Here is an 18,760-nt window from a genome sequence, read left to right as displayed (position 1 = left end):
TTTTTATTAGGGACTTGCATTTTCCACAATGCCTTCCAGAATTTCCTCAACTAGTTTGAGTTTGAGCATTTTTCAATGGTACCATTTTTCCTCTCCATAACCAGCCGATAACAACTCCTTGCAGTAAACTTTCCACTCCTATCTTGAGCCCAAATCCACTGATCTGGTTGGTTACTAGTATAGAGAGGCACCTTCAAAATGCCAGCCACTAGGTTTGGATTGAAGAGAGCCCTTAGTTGTGTCACATTCCACCCACCAGTTTGAGTATCAATCAATCTATCCACAAAGGCTTCTTGAAAATCAACGCTAAGGTCAATATGTTCCTACATCAAAGCTTGGTGGCCAGGGATCCAAGGATCTTTCAACAGTCTTGCTGTTTTCCCATCCCCAATCTTCCATTCACAGCCTTGTTTCAGTACCTTCGTAGCTTCAAAGATGCTTTGCCATGCAAAAGATGGTGTTCTTCCTAGTCCAGCCTCAAGTAGAGAACCATGAGGAAAGTATCAAGCTTTGTAAATTTTATGCAACAGAGAATTCGGTTCCTTCAATATGCGCCAACTCTGTTTTGCTAATAAAGCCAAATTAAAAGCATGTAGAGATTTAAAACCCAAGCCTCCCTACCCCTTCGAATCACACAACTTCTGCCAACTAAGCCAATGTTTCTTCCTTTCCTTCTTCCTCTGCCCCCATCAAAAATTAGCCATCATTGCGTCAATATTATTGATAGCCCTCACTTGTAGTAGAGGACAACCTTGGTTACAACTGTAATGCCTGGGAATTCCAAAGAAGCAAAGAGAAACAAGTCTCAGGCATCAAAAAACAAACCTAAAACCCAAAAAATACAAAATCTACAAAAAGTTCAGGAAAAAAAAAGAAACTAAACCAAAACCAACACAAGCCAAAATCAAAACGTGCAAGGAAAAAACACACATATAAATAAAAGGAACATAGAATGACATGCAAAAAACCAAGGTTAGCACACGTAAAAAGATAAAGCAATATAAGATCAAACCAAAAGGCCCTAATCAACTAAAGGAAAATTGATAGTAATGAGTGGAAGTAAGACCCATCTTATCCAAACGAATGAGACCATTAAGCAACCTTGGAACATCCCCAATAGTATGCCACTCCATGTGTTAACCCATTGCACCATACTTTGTAAGCCAATCTGCAACTTTAATACCCTCTCTGAAAATATGTTGCACGAAACAAACCATCAAATCCATAATGGGATTAATTTCCTCCTAAAAGTCTTCCAAATACCATACCCCATATCTCCTTCTATTCCACCACAACACCATCACTTGAGAGTCTAGTTCAATTTCCACAAAACCAATCCCTAGGCTTTTGTAAGCTTTAAGACTATACAGAAGAGCTAACAACTCAGCTATATTATTTGAACCAACACCTATAGAAGAAGCAAAGGCATGAATCAAGTCATCATGATCATCTCTGATAATACCACCCAACCCAAAGGGTCTAGGATTACCAAAACTGCTACCATCTATATTGAACTTGAACCGACCTTGATTGGGCTTGTTCCAGGCCACCAACTTAGGACTTCACCTTGACGGAACTAAAGCAGGAATAGACAAAGAATGTAAAACCTGCAAATCATGTCTAGAACATTTAGGTTCTGCTTGGCCCCAAGAAATTTTCATCTCATACATAAAATTCTCATCTCATCATTACAACTTTCTCAAATCCCCATACAAAATATAATAAACAATTTAACTTTTTCTTAACTTTTTCAAATCCCAATACAATAATAATATTAAAATATAATAATTTAATATTTAATCTTAAAACTCAAAATTCTCATTTGAGAATTTTCAGGGGCCAAGCAAAACCTTAGAAACCTTGTGAATGTCTTGACAGACCGAACTAATCCAATGTTGGATAGATTGCCAAACCACACTGAAGGGCTCGAGCCTACCCTCCATGCGAGTGACACATCTTTGACGCCAAAGACGCCAAGAGAGAAAAGAAGCAAGAAGCACCACAATAATTTCCACTTGAGAAGAAGAGGATGTCCTACGAAACCATTAAGCCACTGTCTCCTTCCAAGTGCCGCCAAGAGGTAGTCCAAAAATAGCACCATAATATTGCCACACCCGAGTAGCAAAATCTCCTTCGAATAGCACATGATTTTGGTTTTCATACTTACCGGGATACCAATTTGACTAAGATGATCATCAACGCTTCATGCATTATTCCAAGCTTTCCACATAGAAACTGAGACCTTTAGAGGAATCAGCTTATGCTAACTTTTTATACGGATACAGTCCCAAGCTGATCTAGTAGAAAAACAACCACTATCATGCTTCGTCCAAAATCAACATGTCCGAGCCCCTTTTAACAAACAGTTAGAGAATCAAGAATATCATTGACATTGTCATGCCACACTAATCGAGACAAAAAATCCACATCCCACGAATTAGACAGTTTACAATCCATAACTTTAATCATAGGTCGGTCCACAATCAGAAAGTCATTGACTAAAGGACCCTGATCCCACCATTTATCATACCAAAAGAAAAGGTTACCTTTCCTAAGACACCACTTAGAATTATCAAGAACCAACATAATATTTTTAACAATCATCTTCCAAAATCTTATACCCTTGTTCAAATCAAAGAGGGTCCAAGGTTTGGAACCCACATATTTTCCTTTAAAGAATTGAGCCCAAAGAGAAATATCCTAGATTAAATTCCACGTGAATCTCATGTGCAACGCCTTTTGAATTTTATCCAGGTTACGTAAACCCAAACCACCTTCTTTTGGTTTACACATGTTATGCCAAGCCACCCATTTTTTCTTGCCTATACCATTAGCCTTTCTCCAAAAGAAAGTACTTATCAAGTGAAGTAACTCTTTAATGATTGAATGAGGTACTTGCAAAATAGCAAACAAATGCAATGTCATACTAGATAGCACATGCCAAAGTAGAATAAGGTGGCCTCCCAAGGATAGAGTCTTCATCTTCCAAGTACTTATTTTATTCCAGACTTTAACCATCTCCACCACACTTGTTTATGTCTCCCTAGAATAATAGGCACCCCTAAATATTTGAAGGGAATGAAATCTTCCGAAAACCCTGTCATATGCTTGAGAGCTCTCTTACTACCCGAAGAGAAAGTCTGAGAAAAACAAATTAATGTTTTTTCTTTATTAATCCTCTAGTCTGATCACTTCTCATACTTATCAAAAACAGATAACAGCTCCTGAATGGATCTCATACTACCATTAGTAAAAATCACCACGTCAACAGTATATATAAGATGAGAAATTTGAACCGTACCTTAGGCTTGGAAAAGTTGACCAAACCTTTTCTCCAAGACATTGTGCTTAATAAGTCTTGATAAAATGAATTTAATATGAATTATGATAAATGATGAATAGGTCGGTTCGTGAATGATTAGGCCAACTTTTCACTAACATTTGAATAAAATATTAAAGACATTTTTACATATACTTTTCACTAATATAAATTTACTAATATTTGATATTTTATTCTTATTTATTCTTATAGAGTTGACCGCACAATCGAACGTGACAAGTATTGATGATTGAAGATTGAAGGCTTGAAGCAATAATGAGTGAACTTGAAGATCGATATTCTTAATTTTTTGCATTGTTGCTATGTTGAAGTCTTTAAGACAATTTGTTTTCATTTATTTATGTTATTTTTTTACTTGCATTTTTGCTATGCTTATTGCTTAAGACAACTTGGCTTGTTTTTCAAATTTGTAATATGTAATACTAAATATCTAGTGAAATTGTTTTTATTTATTTTTAATTTGTAGTAAGTAATATAGTAATTAGTTAGTTAATATGATGAATGCTTTGGTTATTTATTATTTTTATTTATTTATAATATGAATTATGATGAATGATGAATTTACAAGATCTTGGATGATGAATTAAATTATTAGTTAAGAACAAAAAATTAAAAAGATGGATGATGAATTCAGGAAAAATATATATATATATATAAAAAAAATTCGAAACATATTGAATAAAAAGTCCAAAACAGTGCCCAAAACCCATGGTCCAAACAAAGCGAACCGACCGGAATCGGCCGGCAAAGGAATCGGCCGGTTTTCTCCCCCCAGCACGGTCGGTTTCAGCCGATTGATGCAGACTTTTTTGAAGGACCGGTCGGTTTTGGTTTAGGCCTAAAACCGAAACCGGCCAATCGGTTTTTAGCCCTACCTTATAGTGCACCCCTCCTGCCTATCGCTACTCCTTTCTTTTTTTGCCAAACGCCCAGCATTCACTCTTTCCTAAAGTGCGAGTCTCTTTTGTTGCCTTTCCTCAATCGAAAATAGCTTCCCTTTTCCCTTTCTAGACCAAAAAAACACTTCCCGCATGATGCTTGTGCAGTCCCATTCAAAGCTGAAGTCTAGCATCTCACGTCCAAAAATGAAGCCTGTTGTGTGTCCCTTTTTCCTATTCAGTCCTGCTCCTCTCTTTTTCTTTTTCAAACCACCAGCTAGCGTCTCTCTTTGATGTTTATGGTATCATAGCATTTTATTTAAAAGCATATATATATAAAAAAAAAATGAAAAGAAATGAAACAAAAATTAGAAATAAAAATAGGATATCAAAAACATATTTTGCACTGAGGAAATATTGACCATTTAATTAAATTCTAATTTACAAATTAAATATAAATCATGCTATTAATTAATATAAATCATAATCCAAATTTATGTCTATTAACTATTTTTCTATTTAGAATTAATAATAATGTCAAAAAATAATTAAAATATATTAATTTTATATGTATAAAATATGTAATATTTTAACTCAATAATTAACCAAAAAACTTTTTTTAGGTGTCCACTCACTATCAATCACCATAGACCGGCCAAAACGCAAAAGAAGAAAAGGAAATAAGATTGCGTCTCAGCTAAAATGTGTAGGCATGATGCAGGGGGACATAACGCACGTACATGATATGGGACCGGGACTCCCTGTACAGAGGCCCTAAAACTGGTCCCTCAAAGATTTATAACGTATAGAAAAAAGTGGTCCAAATCTTGAAAGGTTTCTTAAATGGCTTGCACCAAATTGCTTCTTAAATGGAAAATAGTGAAGAAAAAGAAAAGAAAATGAGGCATCACCATCGCAGCCATCCTTCTAGGTCTGTTGCCATTGTCCACTCGCTATCAATCACCATAGACAGGTCAATAATTTCATTTATTTCTTTTAGTTTTGATTTCCCTTCCTTGTCACTTTGACTTGGGTAGACAGACTATATTTTTGTGAGAACTCATTAATTGTCAAAAAGAAGAAGAAACCCATCATCAAGAATGTCTATGTTGTTAGGTAAATTACTGATTTCTCAAACTAAGAGACACCTGTTCGATAGATCTATCGAGCATGAAGGTGACTTCCTTCCGAGAAATAAACTGAACTCTAAACCAAAGTCGAAGGTTCTTCTTCTATACGTAATGAGAGTGCTTCTATTAAGTAGAAGAACAATGTTACACAACCACCTAACATTTACACACTATTGTTTTTTTTCAAATTTTTAATATTTTTATAATTTTTTTTTGAGTTTATTTTCCTTAAGTTAATTCAATTCTTTTATTCATTATTCATATATTAAATATTTGATAAAAGAAAAAAATAATAAAAATTAAAAAAAATGTGGTGTGTAGAAGTTGTGTGAATAGTAAAAGATTGTGTAGATTTTTTCTCAGTAGAAATGGAAGAGTGCAGAAAAGAGAAAAAGGGCAAGTAAAAAAGAGCCACCAGAAAATTTAAATAAGGGATAAAACTATAAAATTTATTTTTTTAGGATATCAAATATTAATTTTTATAAAATTATCTTATAAAAAGAATGTACGAGACTTATATACTTTAATATTATTTTAACTTTACAACCAACAGGCTGTAACTACTTTTTGAGTCCACAAATTACAGAATGTGAAGCGTAGAAAGGCTGTTATGCTATCAGATTCATCAAACTAATTTCTGAATAATGAAGCTAGACGTAAACTATTTGCTGAACATGTCCAAGGCAAACATTAAAAAAAATAAAGCAGAGAGCTTTAGGATGGTTGAGCTACTAGCTTTTGAAAATCCTAATTTCACAATTGCTCCAACTGTTAGGCTAATAGAGTACCATAAAACGACAGGGTATTAGTGGACAGTTCTTCTAGGCGACAACTGTCCCTGCGTCTTCACCGCGGCATCAGATGACATGGCAGTGCCACTCCAGCCAATAGAAAAATGAAAACTCTAACTGCAGTCATACGAGAGGCCTCCGCACGAACGGCTTCCAACGTGGCATCAGACACACCGTTTTGAATAAATAAACCGGTGCGTTTAGTTGAGTTCAAAACTCGTAGCCTACCCTCGAAACGATATGTTTCAATTTTGAAATTCGTTTTCTCTTCTCTCTCTCTCTCTCTCTCTCTCTCTCTCTCTCTCTCTCTCTCTCTCCCCTGCCCTTCTCTATGCGACTCATGTTCCTGGCCCTAACCCTTACGCAATAGGCCCGCTACGTTATATTGGAGGATTTTCCTCAAAGCTGGACTCTAGGTAACTCAAAGTTCACTTTCTGATTTTATTTCCCCCTTTTGAGTTTCGTTTGTTTAAGGTTTATGCATGTGGTGTCATGAAAATATTGAAATTGGGTTTAAAGAATTGCAAAACTAGCCGGTGAAATGGTGGAGGTGGAAACATACTTCGTTCCTCAAAAATGCCCCAGATCTGGGTATATTTATATTTTGTTCCTTTTTCTTGGGTTGCTATTTAATGATTAGCCAAAGTGGAAAAGATCAAAGTTTTAGACAAAGATTTTGGAGGGTTTTTGTTTCATGGGATCATCTTGGTTTTTTCTTATCCGTATTCCCCATTCTGTGATAGCACTGACTTGCAGAGCTTTAATGATGTTTTACTTCAATGAAGTCTCTGTTTTTGGCCATGGCACTGAGATCTCACGTAAGCTTCAAGGATCCACCCCACTAGAATTTACAATTTTCTATATTATATACCCTTGACAAAGACTTTGGTATTGTGAATTATAACCGTAAAAGGAGTGCCCTTTCCTTTTTGGCCCTATAAGTTCAATTGGGATCGCCTCATAGTGGGGTTTTGGAAGGCTTGGGTCTTAAATTCTTGTTGGGTTTCTATTTGTTTGGTTCTTTGAATTGTGCATCGAGAAGTAAAAGTAGTGGGTTGATCTTTATACTTACTGCTAGTAGTTTTTAACTTTCTATGCTACTATTTCTAATTTGAAAATAGTTTGCTTACTTTGTTTTCTTTTTACTTGTTTTGGTCTCCAGTAGCTATGACAACACTTTTCCCCATTTTCGAACTTCTAGATTGGTTTTTAACTAAATATATATTATATTCTGCTGCAACATATTTCTTTTGCATATAATTTGGGGCTATATACATGACTTTCAAATACCAGTTACAAAAATATGTTTTTTCTAACCTCAAGATCAGGATACTCTATAATTATATATATATATATATATATATATATCCATGTGTCAAAATCCAAGAAAGACAGAAGTCACTTTCATATATATAATGCATCAGTCATGTATGAATGCATCCATGTGGTATTGATCTTTACCATTAGTCATCATATATCCATGCAGTAAATTATAAACCTACTAAAAAGAATAGCGTACAAATGACATGCATGAACATATTGGGCTGGGGAGTATCATATGCATGCATGCAGTTGGCTTATTTGTCAGGTACAATGAATATATCATGGCCAGAAGTATATTGACTGATATTTGGTTGACTCACAAGTATTTTAGATTTCATCATAGAATATATCATAGAATTTTTCCAGCTTGTTGTCAAACCTCATGCACACTCCCTGAGACTTATATCTGAAATAATCTTTTGTTTGTTAACAAAGAATATTTGGTTCTCATGATAACATTTTACTTTCTTTTTTTCCTTTCTTCAAAGATCCCTGCTCATTTTTTTGGTAGTTCTATCTGTAGCATAAGATTCTAGTTGATTACTTAATTTCTTCAGATTTTAGTGGGTGCCTAAATACGGCCCCAAAACCCAGTCTTTTAAACTAAAGAAAGTTATCTTAACTTCAGCATAGAAGGTGAATATAGAGTAAAAAAATTATGTTTCTTATTATTTGACCAATAAATACATGTTGTATCTTCTTGCAAACCAGTTGTTAAGTTCCAAACCTATAGTCCTTATTCTTCATCAGGAAAAAGAATTAAGGATGTCATCATCAGTTTCTTCAGCATCACTTGTTAATAGCATATTGAGTATTGTCCCAATATGCAGCTGTGGGAAAGAAACTGTACTTAGAATATCAAATACTCTAAGAAATCCTGGACGAGCATTCTTTGGGTGTCCATTGTACAACAAAGAGTTAAATGCAATTAATTGTACTTATGTGTTTCTATTTACATCTTAATGTTTTGTTAAAAATTGTGACATTTGACATACTTAATTATTTATGTGACATACAGGGGTTACCACATTGTAAATATTTCAAGTGGGCAGATGGTAGTGAATACAAAGAGCAAGCTCTTGGAAAGAGAAAAGTAGAAATATTAAGAAAAGAGGAAGAACTTAAAAAGAGATAAGAAGAGATTGACAAGAGGAGTTGGCACTCCACAACGATGAAGCCCAGCTTCGTAGACAACAAGCCAACATGCGGCATGCACGAACACTACTTCGTGGGCAGTGGCTAATGTCCATAGTTATTTATTTGTATTTGATACGCTCAAAGTGATGAACAATTTGTATTTGTATTTGTATTTGATAGGAACTTAGCGTTTGTAAGTCTAGACTTTAATAAATGTACTTGAGACTTTATTTGTAAAAAGTCTAGATTGTTGTTGTTCTTTAATGTTGAAATGCTTATTAACAAAGTTGGTTATTGTCTCACAGTTTTTGAGCCTTTTTGAGATTTTTTAGCATGAAAATCTGCTCTAGAAACAGAAACTATTCACTGTGCAGAAATTCCCTGCTGCATATTTCTAAAAAATCTGCAGCTGCATATTTCTAAAAAATCTGCATATAAACCGAGAACTTCTGCTCATTCTACATGTGTGCTACAAAAACAATGGAGTGCTGCATTATTGGTTGATAGTGGAAAAATCTGCATTATGCATGTGGTGAAAAAAAATTACTCTGCATTATGGACTGAAAAAGTGAACCAAAAAACTTGTCATTTCACTCCCAAAAACTGTTGCATTATGCATGTGGTGGAATAAATTTGCTGCATATAAACTTTAAATGTTAACTAAAAAACTTGCCATTTCACTCAAAAAAACTGCTGCATATGCATGTGGGGGAAAAAATCTGCTATCCTATGGATTTAAAAGGTTAACTTAAAAAACTTGCCATTTCACTCAAAAAAGTTGCTGCATTATGCATGTGGTGAAAAAAATCTGTTGTATTATGCATGTGGTGGAAAAAACTTACTCTGCATTATGGACTTAAAAAGTGAACCAAAAAACTTGTCATTTCACTCAAAAAATCTGCTGTATTATGCATGGGGTGGAAAAAATCTGCTGCATTATGGATTTAAAAGGTTAACTAAAAAACTCACCATTTTACTCAAAAAAACTGCTGCAGTATGCATGTGGGGAAAAAAATCTGCTGCAGTATGCATGTGGTGGAAAAAATCTGCTGCATTTTGGACTTAAAAAGTTACCACAAAAACTGCCGGTGGTGAAAAAAAAATCTGCTGCATTAACTACAAAATCTGCATATAAACTGACAAATTCTGCAACTTTTTCCATGTGCATTACAGAAACTATGGATCTGAGTACATCATAGGACCATAATCCAAAAATCTGCAGACTGCATGTCACTAAAAAAAATCTGTTACATTAACTACAAAATCTGCATATAAGCTGAAAAATTCTGCAACTTTTCCCATGTGCATTACAGAAACTATGGATCTGAGTACATCATAGGACCATAATCCAAAAATCTACAGACTGCATGTCACTAAAAAAAAAATCTTCATTATAGCAGCAAACTTGAATTATAGACTGAGTATATGCACTCAAAGCACTTCATTTACATAAATAGCAGCCCAACAATAAATACAAGTTCACTTGGCTGGGTTCAAACATCTCAAACTCCAACAAGCATCTGTTTACAAACCAACTTAAATACACAACATAGAACAACACTCAAACACAAAGTCTTGCTACAACATGCTATTTGGCTGCGTTCCATCTGCCGTCTCTAGCTGTGTCTCATCCATCCCTAGTTGCATATGTGTATGTAATAGAAGACAAAATAAGACCCACATAAATAACTTAAAAATATAAGAAATAAATGAAGTAAAGCTTTAGTACACTTTCTTGTGTCCCCATCACTTCTTGTTGTACACTTTCTTGATCTACCATTACAGGAGTTTGTGCATTTTCTGGATGTCCACAAAGTGGATTTCCACTGCTTTCCAATAATTCGTTGTCCAATCCACACCTCTGGCAACATAAAAAAATACATAAATAACCACATTGCAAATAATAGTATATTATTAAATAAGAAAAAATCTGCTTTTCCTTTGGTCTCACCAATCTGCTTTTCCCTTTATCTCCTTTCTTTCTCACACCCTTAGTTTTTTTTTCCTCATTTATTCCTCCATTGACATCCTCCTATTACATGGGGATCTTCCCTTGCCTCTGACAACATGGGGGCTTAGCACCTTTTTCGAACTTCCTTCCGTGGCTGCATTCACAGTACTTACTCCAACATTGGAATCTATGTTGTGGGGCTTCGAGGTGCAATATACCTCATTCATCGCATGCAACTTTGATACCATATCCTCAGTATGCCCATCTTCAGTACAAGCATTTGTTATTACCTCATAACAAATCTTCAGTAGATGTTTATACCTAACAGTTTCTGGCCTCTGATCAGCAACGTCATGACTGCTCGAAATAATAGTATACCTACGTTTTATGTCCTTTCTCCATCGGTCCAATATGAACTTGTCCGGAAACTCACGGACTTTCCATGCTGAAAAGATGGTAAGAATATGTCTACATATTATCCCTTGCATCTCAAACAACCCACAAAGACACTTCGCCTCATACTTGGCCTCATTAAACAAAACAGTATAAGTAACCTCCTTAATGAAATCTTCAGCCTTAACTTCATCATCAGCCGAGTAAGTTGCGATTACTCCATCCATTTTCTCGAAACAACAATGACAATAAATCATTTCCATTATCTCTTGTTGTACCTCTCTAAATTTTTCATTTGTATACACATTTTGAAACTTCTTCTCAAGAGCCAAGTGTGATATGCAAGGAATGGTGAAGTTGAAAGAATGAAAGTCTGCTTGGTTTTCGTTCTCAATTTTTTTCTTCAATGTATTGTCAAACTAATCAACAAACTCTTTAAGATTTGTCCTGGCATGCACATAGCTGTCGAAGAAAGCATTCATACTCTCACTGCGCTGAGTTGTACTCATTCTAGCCTAGAACGAGTTCTTTAAATATACAGGCACCCAAAACTCTCTCTCTGCATATAAACTTTGCAGCCATGCATTTTCATGCAAGTTGAATGTATCCTTGAGGATGTTCCAAGAATTCTCAAACTCCTCAATAGTAAGGGAGTCATATACACAAGATAATAACTTACTTTTCAGGCCAAATTGGTATTGATTATGGGAACCAAGCTTCTCAGGGACCTTTTTCAATATGTGCCACAAGCAATATCTATGTCGCGTGTTGGGAAAAACAATGGTGATCGCAGTCTTCATTGCGCGATCTTGATCTGTAATAATAGTATTTGGCATTTTTCCATCCATGCAATCAAGCCAACTTTTGAATAACCATACAAATGATTCTGTATCCTTACTTGAAATAACGCTTGCACCCAAAAGGATTGATTGTCCATAATGGTTTACACCCACGAAAGGTGCAAATGGCATGCCATACCTATTTGTCAGGTAAGTGGTATCGAATGTTACCACATCTCCAAAATAGTTATAGGCCCCTCTACTACGAGCATCTGCCCAAAACACATTTCTCATCCTATCCTCCTCATCCACCTCCATGATGCTGAAAAATCCATCATTCTTATACTGCATCCTTCTAAAATATTCCAGCAATGCTTGAGCACCACCTTTACCAAGACGCAGGTGTTGTGCCTTATCAATATAGTTACGGAAATCTTTTTCTCCAAATGGTACATTCTCAAACCCACCCGCCTCAGTCATAATAGCTTGAAAACTCTTATTCATTCGTATGCCAACTTGATCATTTGTATCCAACACCCTCATAACTGATTCATTAACTTCTTTGTTGCATCTAAAGAATCTTGCTTTTCTTGGACTGAGTACATGATTGTGTGTGTTAAAAACTGATGTGATACATAACTTTCCATTCTTGAACATCACATTCATCCTTGCCTTGCATTCTGTCTTGCTTGTTGGCCGAGGTTTCGAGACATTTGACGCCCTATTCCGTGCCTTCCCACCACGTGCGCATCCCAGAGTAACATATTTGATACTCCCATCTTTCTCTCTTTTACTCCTTTGTGTCATAACCGGAAAACCTTCTTATTTTCCATACTGTTTATAATAAGCCATCAATGCATTCTCAGATTCAAAGCACATCCCTGGCTTTGGATCCTCAGCGATATCACCCCCATCAGATTGCTGGACATGAAGTGACCCAGAAGTGCCAGCCTCTTTGGTCTCAACAATATTACCCAAAGAGGCAGTAGACTGCTCTTCACAGTCTATCGATTCTAAAGATGCCTCACTAATCTCTTCAATAGAGTTACTTTGCTTCACTTTATTTTCCTGCAAATTAGGAGAAAAAAGTATTATATGACAATATATGTTCTAAATAATGTAAAAGACAACGCATATGGAAAATCAAACACATTACCTCGCTACTACATGGATATGGGTTGGTATTCATCGGAGGAACAAATGCTGGTAAAGCCTCACAAGAGTTAGAGGCTACACTAGCACTGCTTTGTACACTACAACTAGCAGCTACACTAGAGCTGACATTGGTTGGGGAACTAGACATGGGAGCGATCGTAAAGTTCCATGTTTGTTGCTGTAATTTTTCAAATAAAAATTTAACATAAATACTTAAACCAAATATTGTATAGGAAAAAAAATTAAAACACACTAACTACAATAAATATTCCAAAAAATAATCACCTGATTGCTCCATAGATATGGGTAGGCAGCTAGAGGAGGTCCCATCATTGGTATGGCGGGACTATGCAAGGTAGCGAAACTACTCAAGGCAGCAATACTTGACGCAGCAGCGGTTGTAGAGTTCCATGGCTGTTGCTATAGTTATCCCAAAAGAAAATTTAAAAGTAAAAAATTAGACCAAATATTCAAGTTCATAAAATTAAAACTATGCTCCAACGATCACCTGGTTGCTCAATGGATATGGGTTGGCACTTGGAGGAGGCATAAAATGTGGTAACCACGCATGAGGCACTGGACCATAACAACTTGGCATGTAGTTTGAAATGCCTGGATAAAGCGGTTGTGATATGTCCTAACATGTAGTAACATAATGTTAATCAACTCAAGTGGCCAATGACTACACATAAAATAAACACACGCCAATTGTTGAAAGAGATGTACAATACCGTAGTTGATGGATTAGTGGTAGGAGGTGTTATGCATGATGTGTCTTCTTTCTTTTTTTCCATCTACACAATTCCACATAAAACTACATCAACAATGAATGCAAGTGGGTGGTTGTCAAGAATGACGCATATAATTATATTAATAAAGTGTGTAAAAAATACCAAACTATGGACTGAATATTTGAAAAATTGGAGATTTATTTTTATGGAATTTCATCCTTTTTTTCATATTGAATAGCGTTCAACAAAAGGAATTTGGATAAATGTTTCATTTGTGCCATTAACTTGCTTTTTTTTATTATGTTAAACATTTGTTATTATGGATAAACATTTTTTATTATATTAAATAGCGTTAAACATTTGTGCCACAAATGTTTCATTTGTACATTTGACTTGTCTAAGCTTCTCTTGCACTGAGTAGATAATGAATCCAGAAAAATAATAAGCGGAAGATTTCTTCCCTTTGCATTATTATTAATTTCTCTAGTTATATCATGACTTTGGCCCTGTGAGCACCGTCAGCTACTACCTTACATTCCCTCAGGGAAAAACAAACATTGTTTTACATTCAGTTAGGACATCATTTATGCTTTAAAAAGAGGTTGGTATACCTATCGAACATACGGCATTTCCCATAATGATATCTGTTAAAAGCTTCGAATTCTATATTACTTTTCATATCATTTGACAAATTTTTCAGAACCCTCTTTACCTTTTCATTTATCAGATTTTAGTGACTAAAATAATCTGGAAAAATTAAAATTCTTGATCTTGAATCTACTAAAACAGAAACAGCCTTATGAAGGCCTCTTCAATGCTCTTCTTCTCCTTCATTTTCCTTCTATATTCACTTCTCCAGCCTTCTCACTCCATAGAAATACTCCATTGGTAAATATTAAAAATCTAGAGATAGAAATATACAAAAACAATTTCTAAATCTTAGATCTGAGAAGATTACCTCCTCGCTAGCTTTTCTTTTGTCGATTTTCTGCCTCTGAATCGAGAATCTGATTTCCCCTGCTATGCTAATCTTGAACACTTTTTATGAAAAGTAAAGGATGAAAGGTACGAGAGAGAGGAGATCTACAAGGGGAATGATTTTGCTGCTATCCATTCATTTCTATACCAAAATCATACGAGAGAGAGGAGATCTGCTTGGATGATTTTGGGAATGAAGATCTGCAGCAAATCTGTAATAATGTTGAATGATTTTGGATGAATGAATAGATAGCAAGAATGAAAGGTACGAGACAGAGGATGAATGTATTTCCTGCTATCCATCGAGCTTGAAATGTCATAATTTCTACTGGTTTGCTTCTTCTTCTTCTTCTTCTTCTTCTTCTTCTTCTTCTTCTTCTTCTTCTTTTAATATAAATGCTGACGTGGCAAAATTCCACTGACTGCCACGTCAGTGGAGTCCGCATGCAGGAAAACATTTGTGCCCACCTCTAGCACTACTCATGGAGGGAAATAGATTTTGAGAAGGATATGCAGAGTGAAACCAGAGAGAGGGAGATCTAAGCAGAGACGTCGCCTTCGCCATCGTGCCGTGCGTCTCCGGTCGATGTCTTTGGTTAGCTATCACCGTCCAGTTGTCTGGGTCGCCGTCATCACGTACCCGTAACTCTGAGTCGCAGTAGGGTGGGTGAGATAGAGATCTATGGTTGCCATGAGAGGTGATTCAGTTCTCCCAACCCAGTCCTCCACATATTCTTGGTGAGTGTTTACACATTTCTTCAGGCATTCTTCAAGGTTTTGTTTCAAAATTTTGCTTAATGAGTGGCTCTGGTCTTGAACAGTTTGGGTACTTTGACACAAGCAGAGTTCGGGCCTCGTGGGTGGATCTGTGTCAGGCCATCATCTCAGTGAAAATTATTCTTGGAGGTACGTATGTTCTATATATGGTATATCTCCCAAGGCTGCATGTAGTTCCATGATTCTGGAAGAGAAAAGCATGCATGTCTTTGACTTTAGATTCTTTAAGGCTGAAGCAACGCATGTAATTAGGCGTACATGTATTTTATGCAAATATATAGGACTTTTATGCATGCGTGTATGCCTTTTCTATTCTCTTATTTTCTATTCTTTAATTTATTTGGTGCTGTCGTTATGGATTATGTATGCCAACCAAAGTAGTTTTGCTTAAGCAGCTTTCGATCGAGATGGTGACATGCATATAGTTGATCAGAGAAGACAGATTAATTGCCGATCTTTTGATCTTAATCTCATGTTTGTGCATTAACATACGTATATTCGAAGTTGCCGCAAAGTAAATGCAAAGACTCATGGATTTTGAGTACTTTTTCTTTTAATAAAGGGTCATCAATCTTCACTTGCAGTATATAATGTGATGTTTATTTGTTACCTCTTCATTTGATTAAATTGAAAAAGCTTCAAATGAAGGTTTCCTTTTCCTTCTATTTAGATGGTGCCCTGCTTTGAGAAATGTTTGAGAAATTGCTCAAAAAATTTTGGCATTACATTATGAAAATCCTACTTCAGTTGGTTGTCTCCTCATAGCATACCTAACACTGGTTCAACATGTGCATGATCATGGCTATCTATTCTTGTTGGGCATCCCCACCTACGGGCCTATTTCCTTTCGGTCAGGAAGCTTTAAGAAATTTGATGAAGACAAATGGTGCATGGACATACAGAAAGAGAGGGCAAGTCACCCTCTTCATTTATTAAATAAGTTGGAGGTATTGTTTTCCTGTATACAGTCCTCAATCTATCCATTCCATGTACGTGGGAGAAATTTTATGATAAGACAAAGGAATATTCAGGAAAAGGACAGCTGGATGTTAGACAATAATTGATATAATCTGGTAAAGAAGAGAAATGATATTTGCAGTCGTGGTTGTGCAAGCGGCGTGCAGTCGCTTTGAAAAAAATAAATTAATATGGGACCCACATGAAAAAAAACTAACTTTTTAATTGTGGACCTCACTCTTTTTCAAAGCGATTGCGCGGCGTTTGCAATTCTACGACTGTATGTAGCATTGCTCGGTAAAGAAACATCAATTGACTCACAAATGTTGACCGCCAAAATTAGGCTATAAAGGATTCTATATATAGTCCTCACTCTATTTAACGCTTAAGCAATTGAATTACTTCATTCTATTTAATTATATATAGCTTTCCATCATTTTAATTATTAGTTCACTCATCTTACAGACACATACAAATGTAGCATATATATCTTCATGTTTTAAAATTGAGTTATATTTAAGATCATAAACAAATGGCATTACTTTTGCTAATTTTCAAAAGTAGAGTAATTTTTTTTTTTTTGAACAGCTTATATATCCATGCATATATTGACAATGCATTTGTCTCATTCTCAGCATGGGAAACGGGAAAGAACAACCATCTACGCAAACATCATCTAGCTCAAATCCTCCATCTGTGGTATGTTATATCATTTATTGCTTTGTTTTTATTATCACCAGGGTGTGCCACAAAGCACAGCTTTTGAATTACTAGATCCCAACTCTGAGAAACAGTGATCCAGAGTAAAAAAAGTGTAAGTGGATCCTAATTTTTTCTGATATTTTAATGAATTTATTGACACCACGTTAATATTTGGGTTTTATTCTTTATAGATGCACTTTGGGTTTGATGGATCATAATCGTTGCACCATGGGATGGACGGATCACAACCACTGAAATGATTTTTGTGGCTTGAATGGATTTTTGTGGACTTCAATGTATTTTTTGTGGACTTTAATGTATTTTTGTAGACTTTAATGTATTTGTTTGTGGATTGAATGTAATCTAGGGATTTTTTTTTTTTTTTTTTGTAGATTTAATGTATTTTTATAGACTTTAATGTATTTGTTTTCTAGATTTAATGTATTTATGTGGCTTGAATGTAATCCAAAGATTTTTTTTTGTAGATTTAATGTATCTTTTTTGCCTGAATGTAATATAAGGATTTTTTGTGGATTTAATGCATTTTTGTGGTTTGGATGTATTTTTGTGGATTTTCTTAAAGAAGCATAGTTGCAGGTTTGTGATGATAGAATGAAAGCAGATAATTCGACTTTTGATAGATCAGAATGGACTTTACTTCATGATTCATATGTTATCATATTGGAACTTTCAGATAATTATATTATTGTTTTGTTGACAAGTGAAATGGTGGCCTAAGTTTAATGGCTATGCTCAAAATTAAAAGTTGGTTGAGGCCGGTTTTCATACAGATCATAGTTGACAGTATCATTTCTTAGACTTTGTAATTTGACTGAAACTTCAACTAGATGCAAAAGTCTAGTAGAACTTGTCAAATTACCAAAACTAGAGCTACACATATTTACAACTCCAAGCTCCAACAAAGTTCGAGATAGACATGTACAACTTCTCAATACACCAAAATATGTTAGAATAATTACTTAGTGGCATGTCCAATACAAATGCAAAAGTCCAGTACAAAAACAAAAGTCCATTACAAAACAAGCTATGGCTTCATTTTTTCTATGGCCACCTTTGCATAACGGTCAACAACATTCCCATCTTTATCGACCAGGAATTTAGAAAAATTCCACTTTATATTGTCTCCAAATAGGCCCACCATTGCTAGACTTCAAGAACTTGTACAACGGAGCAGCTTCTTTACCATTCACATCCACCTTACAGTGCATGAAATAAAGTTTCATCAGGCATTACTCCAACTAAGATTAGGAGAAAAAAGGCATAAACCCAGGAAGCAAATGAATGAATTGAATCTGTCTTGTACAATTATACAATGATTAAAAAAAAAAAAAAAAAAAAAACAATTGCTACTTTCAAATTTTCAATCTCTCATGTCTACCCACAAATTTCAAAAGTGAACGTCACAGGATAGATCCACTATCTTTCAAAAGTGAACGTCAGAACTAAATCTCCAGTACTACAGCTAAATAACAAGAAAGAAAGGAGCATAATTCACATACTGGCTAATTTTATTCAGATCCAAATATTATCATCCAATGTTTAGTCTCCAACAGAATTGAGCCAACTTTCCGCACTTGATAAGACAGAGGCACTAACAGATCTAAAAAGAAAAATAAAACACGAAAAGCTAAACCATACCATTGGGATGAGACATTGACCATCAAGAGCATCTTCCCCTTATACTGGCTAAGATCAACATCATTTCCCCTAGCATCCT

General features: G+C 35.3%; 1 protein-coding gene and 2 long non-coding RNA genes across 3 annotated transcripts; 1 reads left to right on the top strand and 2 right to left on the bottom strand.

The window, feature by feature from the left end:
- Window positions 1-11,458: 11,458 nt before the first annotated feature.
- Window positions 11,459-12,529, bottom strand: LOC122310288 (protein FAR1-RELATED SEQUENCE 5-like). The gene has a single exon (XM_043124171.1). It carries the CDS (start codon window positions 12,527-12,529, stop codon window positions 11,459-11,461), a length of 1,071 nt encoding a protein of 356 aa, XP_042980105.1.
- A 2,615-nt stretch (window positions 12,530-15,144) lies between these two features.
- On the top strand, window positions 15,145-17,096 carry LOC122309056. Its single transcript, XR_006242325.1, has 3 exons — window positions 15,145-15,324; window positions 15,408-15,492; window positions 16,956-17,096. It is a non-coding gene; the product is annotated as an uncharacterized LOC122309056 (long non-coding RNA).
- Window positions 17,097-17,867: 771 nt separating this feature from the next.
- Window positions 17,868-18,760, bottom strand: LOC122311384. The gene is made up of 2 exons (XR_006242775.1): window positions 18,682-18,760; window positions 17,868-18,239 (listed from the first exon to the last, which is right to left on the bottom strand). It is a non-coding gene; the product is annotated as an uncharacterized LOC122311384 (long non-coding RNA).

The sequence above is a fragment of the Carya illinoinensis genome, chromosome 5, assembly GCF_018687715.1.
Source record: "Carya illinoinensis cultivar Pawnee chromosome 5, C.illinoinensisPawnee_v1, whole genome shotgun sequence".
Lineage (NCBI taxonomy): Eukaryota > Viridiplantae > Streptophyta > Magnoliopsida > Fagales > Juglandaceae > Carya > Carya illinoinensis.
The sequence above is the reverse complement of the archived record's forward strand: the minus strand, read 5'-3'. Positions and strand labels throughout refer to the sequence as shown.